The 13,938-nt window shown below is 45.3% G+C and overlaps 1 protein-coding gene across 2 annotated transcripts in view; it reads left to right on the plus strand.

The window, feature by feature from the left end:
* The first annotated feature begins 550 nt into the window (after positions 1–550).
* The window catches only part of gareml (GRB2 associated, regulator of MAPK1-like), a 16,903-nt gene continuing 3,515 nt past the window's right edge, over positions 551–13,938 (plus strand). The window contains exons 1-5 of one of the 2 annotated variants that reach the window (XM_084082798.1): positions 551–770; positions 4,174–4,314; positions 9,371–9,501; positions 11,613–11,778; positions 12,853–13,748. In XM_084082798.1, coding sequence (XP_083938924.1) covers positions 659–770; positions 4,174–4,314; positions 9,371–9,501; positions 11,613–11,778; positions 12,853–13,748 — 1,446 coding nt within the window. In that variant the 5' untranslated portion in view covers positions 551–658. The remainder of the gene's footprint in view (positions 771–4,173; positions 4,315–9,370; positions 9,502–11,612; positions 11,779–12,852; positions 13,749–13,938) is intronic. The other variant, XM_084082799.1, reaches the window with a different exon arrangement.

Raw genomic sequence — 13,938 nt, forward strand, 5'->3', positions numbered from 1 at the left:
CCACAGATAAATATTGTGAAAATAGCCAAACTACAAGCTCACAACGCATAGCAGAGCTTGTAGATCAGATATTTTCAAAATGTTTGCCTCTTTCTTAGAATTTGACAATTTGGTTTATTATGTTTGACCATTTTAGTATAGTTTGCTGGTCACTTTTGACGTAGTAATGGTCTTATTATTAGTTTACTTAATTTGTATGTATATAAAAGGTCTTAAAAGTCTTTAAATTATCACTTTAGAAATGGGCAGGTACCCTGTAGGCGTGTGTCTGTTTACTGTTTAGTGAGAAAACAATGTTGCACATTAAGCTAATAATCTGGGGACCCAACCATTGGCCTCGAGAGGAGAGGAGAGGAGAGGAGAGGGGAGGGGAGAGAGGAGGGGAGGAGGGGAGAGGAGGGGACAGGAGAGGAGAGGAGGTGTCCGGGCGGATCCACACGGCCCGGCGGACAGAAAGAGAGGGTTTTGCTCTCCCTCCGCCCCCACGGAGAGCCTGCGTGCACTGACTGCATGTACACCCCATTCAAACATGGCGAGGAGACTCCGTGCCTCTCTTCTCTCACCATCATCATCAGCCCCACGGACTCCTCCACCACCACCGGCCCTGGATGAAGTCTCTAGCGCTGCGAGCCCGTGAAAACCACTATGACCCGAGAGGATGGACAAGTTGTCGGCGAGCCTGTCGGAGATCGCGTGGAGCCCGGTGGCTCTGCCGTTAGACGCGGTGGTCAGCAAGTTCCGTCTGCCCACGTTGGTCCGTCTCGCCCACGGTAAGTAAAGAGTGGAGCTTTCTGAGTGGCTTTCTTTCTCTTATCTGTTTTTTTTTCCCACGGCGATTCGGATTTCGAATCGAACAACACAACTTTAGGACTGTTGTTGTTGGTGTATCCTTAAAACAATTGCCTGTTTTTGAGGCGTTGTATCATCACAGTCCTCGCTTTACGCACAGACTGACCACCAGATAGACCCGCAGCCTCTAGGCCAGTGGTTCCCAAACCTTTTAGCCCGAGAGACCCGGGAGAAATTTGACATCTCCCCGGGACCCAAACTAGCCGATCTACAAGCTCACAGCTGTTGCGATACTTTTTAAACTTTTTAAAATGATTTTTGTATTGATGGAATCTCTTTGATTTCTTTTTTTTTTTTATGAAATTCCTTTGAAAATGTATAGATTTATTTATTTAGTTTTAGAAAATGTAAAAAAAAAATGTTAAAAAATGATAATACAAAAATTAGGAAACGATAAAAGGGGATATTTACTCGCGACCCATAAAAATTGGTCCGCGACCCAAACATGGGTCCTGGCCCACTGTTTGGGAAACAGTGGCCTAGGGCTACTGTCAAAACCTAGAATCCAGTGTTGCACAGAAAATCTCCTTCAAACCTTCATGTCAACTCACCCTTTTACATGTAATAATGATGCCTAAGTTATGTTATGTAGTTGGCTATATTCTCTCCGAAAGTGGATTTGTTCTTTATTCTGGGTGTCATGGACATAGTTGTCATAGGCTGCCCAGAAAGCCACAAAGTGCCTGTTGTGTTGCTGAAGTGCTGCTCAATTCTTTTCATATGTAAATGATGTAATCTGTCGGTGAATGTTCTGAATACTAACGAGCGGCGAAGAGGAAACGTTCAACTTTCCTACATTCCCACTGAACAAGAGCGCGCACCCCTGTCACGGTTCCCAATAATGCGCGCGCACCACGATTTGGCGTGCGTGTGCAATAGAAAGGAGAGAGTGGGTTTTTTAATATGAACCGGACTTCGTTTACCCCACAGATGCAGTGGTGGAAAGTAACTAATTACATTTACTCAAGTACTGTACAGTACTTAAGTACAATTTTGAGGTATTTTTTACTTTATTGGAGTATTTCCAATTTTATGTACTTTTAATGTTATACTTTTACTCCACTACAATTATTTGAAAACGTTAGTTACTAGTTACTTTGTAGATTTTGATTATTATTACCAAACATACATTAACCGCAGGCACTAACCGCACTATAAACATTTCGGCCATTTGAAATCGATCTACAAGCTCACAAAATTGTGAGCTTGAAAATCTGCTATTTTCAAAAGACATTCTGCTTAATGAGTACTTTCTACTTTTGGTACCAATACCTGTGTACTTTTACTCAAGTACATTTTGAATTCCGGACTTTACTTGTAACAGAGTATTTCTACATTGCAGTATTGATACTTTTACCACATATAATTAATGTTTAGTACTTCTTCCACCACTGAGTGGGTGTTTATGAACCTGACTTCGTTTACAGATGAGTCGACTAGTTGTTTGCACAGGCAGTCAACCCCATGGTGGTTATTTATTTACAGTGGTTGTATGCCATCAGCAATTTCTGGATGGTATGCCCTTATTGCCCTATTCATCTGACTTTGTATGACTATATCCTCCTATTAGTGAGTTTATAACCTCCTGTCAGCAATACATGGTGGGATAGTATCACCAACCAAAGCAAGATTTAGTCAAATGACTCATTCTTTCTGGTAAAGTTCAGTTGTAATAGTTGGGCAATGGGGGATGTTATTTGTTATGTTATTTCAGTCAATTTAACAAAATCCACAGATTAATAATAATAATAATAATAATAATAATAATCATCCAATAATTCAAATAATAAAGAGCAGACAATACCCTGCAAACAAAGTCCAAAATGGCTTAATGTTCAAAGCTCATTGATTTAAAGATGAGGGCTCCAGTGGACAGGGAAAGCCCTGAATAATTTTGTGCGTGGCCCTGGATAGTAGCCTATTCAAAGGGGTCTGATGAAGGACTGCCCCCCCCCCTCACACACCAGTTACTAAATGAGCTAAAGGTTTAGTTGGAACAGTGCAACAGGTAACACACCCAGGGGGGGGGGGGGGGGGGTGTGTGTGTGTGTGTGTGTGTGTGTGTGTGTGTGTGTGTGTGTGTGTGTGTGTGTGTGTGTGTGTGTGTGTGTGTGTGTGTGTGTGTGTGTGTGTGTGTGTGTGTGTGTGTGCGTGCGTGCGTGCGTGCGTGCGTGCGTGCGTGCGTGCGTGCGTGCGTGTGTGTGTTATGTGATTGAATTGTGCCATTGTGCTCTCAGCAGAAATCAATGCTACTGTGCTACATGATGGCTTTAGTGGAAGCTGGAAAGGGCCCTCGTGTGTGTGTGTGTGTGTGTGTGTGTGTGTGTGTGTGTGTGTGTGTGTGTGTGTGTGTGTGTGTGTGTGTGTGTGTGTGTGTGTGTGTGTGTGTGTGTGTGTGTGTGTGTGTGTGTGTGTGTGTGTGTGCGTGCGTGCGTGCGTGCGTGCGTGCGCGCGCGCGCGCGTGCGTGTGTGTGTGTGCTGCATTGTTGTCTAATAGGAGGTTGCCAGAAAGCGTGGTCCTCATGAGCAGGGTTAGGGGTGGAGAGCCATCACTGATAGGGGTAATTACCTAGTCCCGACAGACTCTGAATACTGTGTGTGTGTGTGTGTGTGTGTGTGTGTGTGTGTGTGTGTGTGTGTGTGTGTGTGTGTGTGTGTGTGTGTGTGTTGTTGGTATTGCAGTGTCTATCCCTGTGTTCTGTGTGTTTGTGTCTGTGTGCTTGTATGTTGACAGTAGGGGGTGGGGTTAGGACAGCAGTTGGGTTTGTGTGAGTGTGCTCTTTACAGGGTTTGGGGAATGTACGTATGTTTATTATTATTATGTCTATATATTATGTATATTTGTGGGTTTCTGTGTATTGTATGTGGGTTTTCCATAGATTTAAATGTCATCGTAGGATTAGAAAATTACATTTTAACGCGTCTAAAGTCACTTTAAAAAGTCTGTTGCTTGCCTATTGCCCATAGGCTATACATAACCTTTATTTTTTAGAAATATTTTCTTTCAGGATGATCATTAGACTTAGAGTAATAACCCATCTATCTCCCAGACTCCCTCCACAGTCAGAGTTAGGAGTTTGAATGAATGTAGAATTATGTGCAGGATGCAATTTGTATATAGATCTGAGGGGACTTAATTTAACTGAATAAACCTTTTTTGAATATTTAACTTTAAAAGAAAAAAACTTCTCTCTCACACTTATGCCAGTGTGCCAGCGAACACCCTCCCCGTGCCAAGGTTGACACCCGTGCCTAAGGTTGCCTACCTCGGCCCCATTGTGGAGGGTCTTTTAATGTGTGTGTGTGTGTTTGTGTGTGTTCCAGGTGAGTGTGTGGAGGGTCTTACAGAGGACGATGTGGTTCTGTTGCATTCCTGTCGACAGTGGACCACGGTGACGGCCCACAGCCTGGAGGAGGGACACTATGTCATAGGACCCAAGATAGACATCCCACTGCAGTACCAGGGTGAATACACACGCGCGCACACACACACACACACACACACACACACACACGCACACGCATCACATACACACAGTTAAGCACTCTGGCGGGGCTCTAAAGGGCGGTCTGTCCAACAATTTGGTTCCAAGCAAGATATCTTGAAAACTACTTGACTAGATTGCCATGGGATTTGCTGTGCATCATGCTACCCTGAGGATGAACCCAAATACTTTTGATGACCCCACAGCCTTTGCACTAGAGCCACCCTCCAGCCAACATTTCCAGTTGTGAGTAACGCTTGAAACCAAGGGGCTAGCATCCGGGTTGTAAATTGAGACTATATAGAAGTGACAGTTCATATGAATGGCCTGTAGTCTCGCTGTTTCACCCCCGCTGGTGTCAGAAGCAATTAGGCTCTATTCAAGCGGATGGGTTTTTGCCGAACTTTACACTTGATTTTATTACCTTAATAAAGGTAATAAAGGTCATAAATACTATGCTTCCAGTCGCTAGTTTAAAGTCTTCTTTCAATCACCATGATTATGCGTTTTGGTAAATACAAATAAAAATGGCTGATTGAGTAGGGTATGCTGTAGGAGGGGCGTGGCTACCTTGTGATGATTTTGATTGACAAGCTACACAACCGATAGCATTAATCCCCCAGCCCGCTCTGGTCCCAACCAATAGCATTCATTTCCTAGTAAATCTTTTGACGGCGGATTTGAAATGCTGAAAAATAGGCTTCATATACGGTCTATAAAGCCTATGGGTGTAACGCTGTAGGGGTCATCAACCCCTGGGCTTGTGATGGACATTTTCTTCAATTTTTTGCCAAGGACACACAAAATGAGTGGTCAATAATATTACCATAAATTAAATACTAGTCCAGTAGACACGATGGAGAACACATGCTGTGTTTTTAAAGAGCAGTGGTTAGTCCTCATCCCTTTGAACTTTATTTTATTTTATTAAGATAGTAAGTAGGAAAGCTGAGAGGGAAGGTGTAGATGGAGCAATTTGTAACCCATTTTAAAAAATTGCTTTAAAAGTCAAGTGTATTATTGTTATTATTTCGATGGCCAGTGATGGCTTTGAACTTTTCAAAGCATTAAAGACAATTAGAGACGGTCAATATGACAAGAATTGTCATATTGACATCATTCACCGGTTATTACTCATAAGCTTAAAAAACAAGGTTTGAATACCTGTCTGGCAGTGTATTTAGCTAAATTCCCCAGCAAAATTGCTTAATAGCATCAAAATATGTTTAACCACTTTAAACCTATTTTAAACATCATCACACAACAACGGACAGCAGGCATCTTGATGAGAGTGCCTGTTGTGAATATGAACTGTGTGGATAATTCAATATCATGATGATGAGTGACTTGCAATTATATTCTGATTTGATTTGAGTAAAGAGGTTTCAAATGATAATGTAGTAGAATAAAATACATAATTTATTGTTTTAAATGTATTGAAGTAAAAGTGAAAGTTGTGATGAGTAGGCTTAGGCAATAAACTCAAGTAACGTATAGAAGTATACCAGTATACCACTGGTATTTCTGCGTTAATTAAATCAGTGTCCCACCTATTCTGAAGAAAACCTGGAGACTGGCAAGTCAGCCACTGTATACTGGCTGTAGTATTTTTATTTTTTAAATAGAAGATTTGCCACGGACATGGACAAGTCTTGCCATGGACACGTCTGTCCGTGTACGGACACATTGATGACCCCTGTGTCCACATCCTTTACAGTTTATGCTTGAAAACCACAGGGCGCGCACCCATGTTAATGAATGACCGGCCGTGTGCGGGCAAAAAATAAACACCTTTCCGCGCGTTTCAATTCTCATTGAAACGCATTAACCAGACGTCCCGCTACGGCCAGATTTGGCCTTGCTTTTTTTGGTGGGTACCCAGCGTAAAGCAGCACGGCTGCTGGCGCGTCTTTTTAGACTTTCTTGTCTTGTGTTTTTTCTAAGCTAGCATGAAGTGAAATAGCAAACATTTAAACCCCCCTCCCTAAAAAAACAAAACATAATCTCCTGGTAAAGCACAACATTCTGATTAGGTCAAACTTGTACTGCTGTCTGCTTCTCGTGTGGAATTTATGTCTTTACAAGAGCCGACAGATGTGACAGCACAGTGGGTGCTCCTCCTGCCCCGCACGCACGCACGCACGCACGCACGCACGCACGCACGCACGCACGCACGCACGCACGCACGCACGCACGCACGCACGCACGCACGCACGCACGCACTCACGCACTCACGCACGCACGCACGCACACACACACACCCACAGGCACACTTCCGACCACTGTCCTCTCCCAGGCATCCACCCACTGGCAGCCATGGTGCATGACCTTACCTGACTCTCATCCAAGCCACTGAGCTTGTCCTCTAAGTGCCTCCTCCTCGTCAATGGACCCAGGCAGCGTTACCTCACCAGGGCTTCGTCCCCACATTCTCATTGTTCCAAGTGTCCATCCAGTAGCGTCGTTCCCTGTGTAACAGGATCCTAATGCCTCCGCTCCACTGCTTCCTCTTTTGATGGGAGCGCTGATGTCACCCCTCGACTGCTGTGTCTGAGCCTTCCTCGGCTCAGTAATCAGAATAATGAAAGACGTCTCAGGGACCGGATGGTCAGGGGGATTTTCTTTTCTGACAAGTTGAGACCAGGGCCATTGTAGACCTTGCATTATTGACATTTGCAACCAAAGTGCTAATCTAGGACAATTTCAAATTACCTGACTGTATTAGTTGACCGATCTTATGGATGGTCTCTTAATGTAACAGATTCTTATTGTATTTAGTGTAAACAACAACAACAAAGATTTATCTGTGTTATTATTAGGCCAGTAGGATGCTACTGGAGTTGTTTATTTTAACATTGCAGCCTTATATTCATTGTAATGTAGAGTAATACAATTGCAATGTAGTGTAGTAGAGTGTAGCAACAGTGTAATCATATTCTGAGGTTGTTTCAGTGAATGTCTTGTGTTTGCGGATGAAATGTTATTCGTCTTCTATTTTGAGTGTCTTCTTTTTAAAGGAGTAGGTTATATCATGGCCACCAGGTCTGTCACGCTGGAAGACCCAGCAGTTGTTTGTGGAAGGAAGGGAAGGGACAGTTTTATTGTGTAAAGTACCTTTGCACATACAGTACCTGAAATTTGTCCTCTGTATTGAACCCATCCTAACTATTAGGTGCAATGAGCAGCGCCCGAGGAGCATTTAGGGAACAATGTACTAACCTTCCGATTCCCAGTCAACCACCTGTAGGAAATGGTTAAATGGAAGTCGTGATCCCTGTTGCTCTTGTGAATCATGGCGGTAACAGTAGATCCGTCCACATCAGCTTCTTCCTCGCTACCGTGTGACGTAAGGGCTGCAGTCGCACGCGATAGCAGTCTGTCATCGTTCGTACCGTTAAGCGGTGCACTCGATACCTTGAGAACTCATCCTTTAAACAGGAAAAATAAATCAATTTGGATTGCTTTGATCTCTCTTTACAGGATGACGAATTAGCTAGTGTGCTTGCAGAATCATCGTAGATGAGCTAACGTCTGCTTGATGATGTCATACAGGAAGTATAAATAAGCTTAGGAGGAGAGCAATATAGGTCCCCCCCTGGGATAGACAACAGGATGTTCCCCCCTCCTCTCTGTCTCTCTCCCCATCACTCCTTCACTCCTGAATGAGTAGCGGATGACTGAAGGTTAGATGAAAGACAGAAAAGCTGAATGATACGTAGTAACTGGTGCCTCAAACCTTAAACCTAACCCTATATACTTCATTGACTGGAGTCCCCTAAGGCTTTATCCTTGCCCCACGCCCTTTTCCCCTCTACACTAAATCTCTTTACCGAAATAGTGTGTCTTTTTTTCTTTCTTTTTTTACGATTGTTTGCCTATTATTACGTGTCCAGAAGAATAGGCTTCATGTGGTTAACTCTCAAGTGTAACAATTGCCCCATAGGCATCTATTTGAAGTCTCTCTCCCTGAGCCAACCAATATGAGCTAAATATTGTTCTCATATTTGATGGTGCATTGTTGTTTGCATGGAAACGTCTTGCTGAACGATGTTGAATGTTGGCCTTTTCTGTCTGATTTGTATACGTTCGGCAGACGTTCCCTAAGCGTGACAGGAAAGGTCTGCTATAGTTTAGCATTTAGTTTGGTTCTTTTGGCTGGTGAAGCGTGCCAAAGGGGGGGGGGGGACCTGTTGAAAAGTAGCACCGCTCATATTGTTTGGGGTGGAAGTAGCTCCTTATCCTCAGAGCAGTTTGAACAGAGGGGGAGGAGAGAAGAGAAGAGAAGAAGAGAGAAGAGGAGAGAAAAGGAGAGGAGAGGAGAGGAGGAATGTGGACATGTTGGCCTGGTGCTTATTATTCTGCTCTGCCTGCCAGACTCGGAGAGAAAAAAACTTTCAGATCTCTTTATCACGCACGCACACGCGCGCACGCGCGCGCGCACACACACACACACACACACACACACACACACACACACACACACACACACACACCGTCTCACACAACACAGACGCAAACACAGAGACACTTGGAATGAGTGCTACTGCTTCCCTTCCTTATCCGGAATACTTGGATCAGAGAGAGAGAGAGAGAGAGAGAGGCAGAGTGAGCAGAAGTGTGTAAGATTTACGGATGGGGGTGTGTGTGTGTGTGTGTGCGTGTGCGTGTGCGAGTGTCGCCATGGTGATGTGTCTCTGCTCTGCGTAAGAATGGGGGTCCTTTATTGGTTGCCATGCGAACCACCATCGGCTGTCAATTGACTGACAGAGAGCCAGGTCGTAGGTCACTGAGGTGAAACTTGTGCCCCCCCTCCCTGAAACGTTTGTGTGTGTGTGTGTGTGTGTGTGTGTGTGTGTGTGTGTGTGTGTGTGTGTGTGTGTGTGTTTAGGAGTTAGGAGGGTTGATAATACAAACAGGAAGAAAGGAAAAAACAAGAAACAAACACAAAGAAAGAAAGCGAGAGAGAACAAATTAAACAAAGACAGAAAGAAAGCAAGGAAACAACTTAACCCTCTCATCTCCTCTCCTCTCCACAGGGAGGTTCAAGCTCCTTGATGAGGACAGGGACATCAGAGATCCGGTTCAGTACTTCTCCAGCGTGGAGGAGGTTGCAGGGGCGTTCCCCGACCGAGTCTTTGTCATGGAAACCATCACCTTCAGCGTCAAGGTTTGGTCTCACACTGTTTCCTTGAGATGATACAACTGCAGTCTCAACATGTTGTGCGGGTGTAGCACACCGAAAATAGCCGATCTACAAGGTCTGTGAGCTTGTAGATCGGCAATTTCCGGTGTGTGACACCAGCACTCAACTATGTATACTAGGCGTTACTGGGACGTTTTACACATTTCAGACCATCATCACTGAATTTGCCAACTAATCTATTAGTTGATTTCATCGACAAATCTGTAAATTGTTTTTGCCAAATACAATCCTGCAGAGACCAGTCTTTTCAGGTTGGTGAGGTTGAGAACTGAACGTACGATGTTGAGGTTACTGGCTATTGGCCTATAGACTGGTAGAATTAAAGGACTATATCGAGAGTCTACAAGTAATGTGCTCTTAATCTTTAAAGAATGAATTAATTCAGCATGGAAAAATGCACCAAAATTACCCACTATGAGGGGACATCCATAGGTTGTATAACTACATGGGCATGATATCTGAGTCCAAAGATCTCCATCATCATGTTAAGTTCACCTATATTAAACACCATGGGTTTTGAACACTACCAGCCTGGCTGTCCTGCTTTTGGGTTCTCACCACTCCAGTATGTGACAATTCTGCCAATCTATTAACAACACATCGCGTGCCAATCGCGTGCCAATCGCGTAAATCTACGCAAACCTAAATAACAGCGCAGCGTACCAATCGTGTAGATCTACTTTTTTTTTTCTCTCGCAGTGACGGAACATTTCACATTTCATTGTAGCACTCTCTCGCAGTGACACATTTCATTGTAGCACTCTCCCGCAGTGACACATTTCATTGTCCACACCCGGATATGGAAATTACGTCAATCGAAGATTTTCGTTCCCATCCGCCGCTGCTCTAAAGCTTCCGCTAAATCACCATTATCTCTGTGTTGTTTTTCTCCGCGCTGAACGCTGTTTAAAACGTTTTTTAGAAACTGCAACTACTGCAAAATGGAATGTCGCTGATTGAAAATTTCTTCTCTGGGCCACTCACACAACTTACCCTGTGTGTCTACAAACAGTTGAACGCGCGATCATAAGGTATTTAGCGAGGTCTGTGGCGAGGTCAAAAAAACAAAAAAACAACAATAAATCGCTGGCAGTGGGTGAGTACATTATGAACTCTGGCATGGAATGTGTTAAAAACAAGTCATGGCATGTAATCTTGCCACAGCATTGGCACTTACGTTACCCTGATATTGTTGACCTATCGTTTTTTGTAGGGCAAGAGACCTTCCATCACAACCATTTTACTTTCCTAAAATTAAGTACCAAGACTAGTTTTTTTTATACATTTGCATAATCTGCTTTGTTTGTATTTGTTTATGTGCTAAAAGTGTCATTTTGAGCCATGCAAGGAGAGTGATTGCAATCACTACTTCTGATGTCTTGCTCACAGAGCACACAAGCAACAGAGAAATGATCAATGGTATTTGCACTTTGCACATAATTTGCACTTTATTTAATGTTTTGAGTTGCACAGACACTTACATTAGGCTACTGTAGCTGAGTGGATAGAGTGGCCGTGTGGGAATTGGAAGTTTCGCCGGCTTGACCCGTGTCTCGCTCAGTCTATCGTGGTGTCCCATAGCACACCACTGAAAACACATAACCACTTAAGCAACCACTTAAGCCCTATATACTTCATTATATGGCAAATAGCGAATTCACTATTTTGTGAAAATTTGCAATTATTCTTTTAAAATGTTTTCCAATAATAACATGCCCAAAATAGGGACGCTATTTTAAAAGTGATTAAACCCTATCAGCTACCTGTGCACTCATCTGAGCCATCTGAGCAGCCACCCGCTGGGTGAAGCCGTAAAAATTATTTCCCATCCCCCGGGGACCAGAAAATACTTTTACCTTTCCCATGTCAGTATACAGTAATCTGTTAGTAATCTGTGTGTGTGTGTGTGTGTGTGTGTGTGTGTGTGTGTGTGTGTGTGTGTGTGTGTGTGTGTGTGTGTGTGTGTGTGTGTGTGTGTGTGTGTGCGTGCGTGCGTGCGGGCGTGCGTGCGTGCGTGCGTGCGTGCGTGCGTGCGTGCGTGCGTGCGTGCGCGCGCGCGTGCATGTGTGTTGCAGGTTGTGTCGGGAGAGTTCAGCGAGGACAGTGAGCCCTACAGCTTCACTCTGCAGGAAGGAGACGAGCTGTCACTCATGGGGAAGGCGGAGCTTCTGTGTGCCACGCCCTCCAGGGAAAGGACTGGACTGAGTGCGCTCCTAAGACGCCTGGGAAAGACCCCCAGAAGTAAGGCCTGTGGCTAGTACTGGCTACATTCCATACATGCATGTAGAGCAAGTATGTTTGTAGAGTAATTCTAAAGAATTACTATTACTTACTTATACTTACATACCTGGATGACTTGGTTCCAGTCTTAAAATAATTTATATAAATATTTTCGGAAATCTCTATTGGAAAAAGTTATGGGTTTTCTATCTGTGGCACCACAAAATGGCCGCCACTGCTATGCCCTATGTAGCCGATCTATGTGACGCATTGTGAGCTTGTACTGCCGATCAGCTATTTTCGGAGAGCGACACTCCGTACCATGAAGTATATATGTTACAGTCAGATTGAAAAAACAGTCAGATTGAGTTCACCTTTTGCATTTTGACTGCATTTCGTACTGTGACATATACATCAGGTCTGAGCGTCCAGACTGAGACACATCTTTAGAAATCTGATTTGAATTGCATTTCAAACTACCTACTGTAGGAATGCGGTTCAAATCAGATTTTCTGAAATCAGTTTCCATGTGCTTTTGTTTTGCTTTTCAGACTTGATAGAAACCAATTTTATTCCAAACTGGATAGACAAAAAATCTGATTTGGGCTGCCAGTGTGATCATAGCTTAAAAGTCGAGTGAACATTTTGAAACCCCATGGGATTTAGTATCACCAGTGTGCCAGAGAAACTCCTCATCCCAAAAAAGAATGAAGATACAAATATTTTCCCAGCAAATCCCCATGTGTGTTTCTTTTTACATCCTATATTTAGAAAGAACGGTATTGGAATGAGAAACATTGAAGCTCTGAGTAATACAGTAAAATCCTCAGTGTTAATTTATCCATTTGTAACTCTGTAAGTGGCTCCGTAAATTGTCACTCGAGAATGTTAAAAAGTTAAATCTTTATATTCTGATCTGCCCAAATGTATCTAATAATATAATTTTCAGGGTGGGATACCAATTTGATCAAATCAGAGAGAGAGAACCACACAAAGTACACTCTGAGAGTGTACACATGGAACCAAATGAACCCTTACTTGATGGTTACTTGATGTTTGTACACAAGGGCCTCCATTAACCGTCCTGTGTGTCAGCAGGTAAAACTCCCTGCCTGGTCTGCATGAACCACCGCACCAACCAGAGCGTGAGCCTGCCGTTCGCCTGCCGCGGCCGCTTCTGCACACGCTCCCCACTGGAGCAGGGCATGCTGGGAGCGGAGCACACGGTGCGCAGCATCATCGAGCGCGTGCGGCTGCCGGTCAACGTGTCGGTGCCCTCGCGGCCGCCCCGCAACCCATACGACCGCCACGCCGTGCGCGAGGGCCACCGCTACAAGCTGCTCAACATCGTCAGCAAGACGGTGGTCCTCTGCATGGTGCTGCGCGGGCGCCAGGAGGTGTCGCCCTCCCACTTCCTGCTGCTGCGCTGCATGCCGCGCTTCGACACGGCCGAGGCCTCGGTCTACGCCGCCGCCCTGGAGAGCCTGCTGCTGCGGCACGCCTTCGACCCGGACGCCTATTCCCGCGCCGTGCGCGAGACGCGGCCCGAGCTGGAGTGCGTGACGGAGGAGTGCGTGAGCCCAAGGCGGGGCGGGGGCAGGGGCGGTGGGTCGGGCCCCTCGTCCCGCCTCTGCGTGGTGTCAGCCCGGGATTCGCTGGTCCCGCAGGCGCTGCAGCGCCTCTCGCTCTGGGGCGGGGTGACGGACGGCCTGTCGCGGCGCTGCAGGGACTCGCTGGGAGAAGGGCTAGGGGAGGGGCCGGGGGAAGAAGAGCGGGAGTACGTGACTCCAGAGTGGCCGACGGAGGCCGACGTGAGGACCGGAGAGGAGATCCCCTACGAGGAGCTCTGGACCAATCAGAATCACGCGGAGGGCTTGGGGAAGGAGCCCAACCTCATCTCTTTCCATTCGACATCGTCACTGGATGGATCGCTGGGCACCGTGGTGACAAGGATGTCCACTCCACCCCCTGTACCTCCCAAATCAGATGCTGTGAGTTTCCCCACCTCCCCCCCCCCCCCCCCTCTCTCTCTCTCTTTCTTTCAGAGCTTCCTTTCTCTTCCTGCTCCTGGTTGTCTGACCAGGCAGCATCCGGTTGTTAAAAGTCAGGATGGCTGGCTTGAATTATTCATTCATTACAGCTTTTAAACCTCGCTGACCACACAAACATACACATGTAGAC

Source organism: Gymnoscopelus microlampas (assembly GCF_963454915.1).
Source record: "Gymnoscopelus microlampas genome assembly, chromosome: 16".
Taxonomy (NCBI): Eukaryota; Metazoa; Chordata; class Actinopteri; order Myctophiformes; family Myctophidae; genus Gymnoscopelus; species Gymnoscopelus microlampas.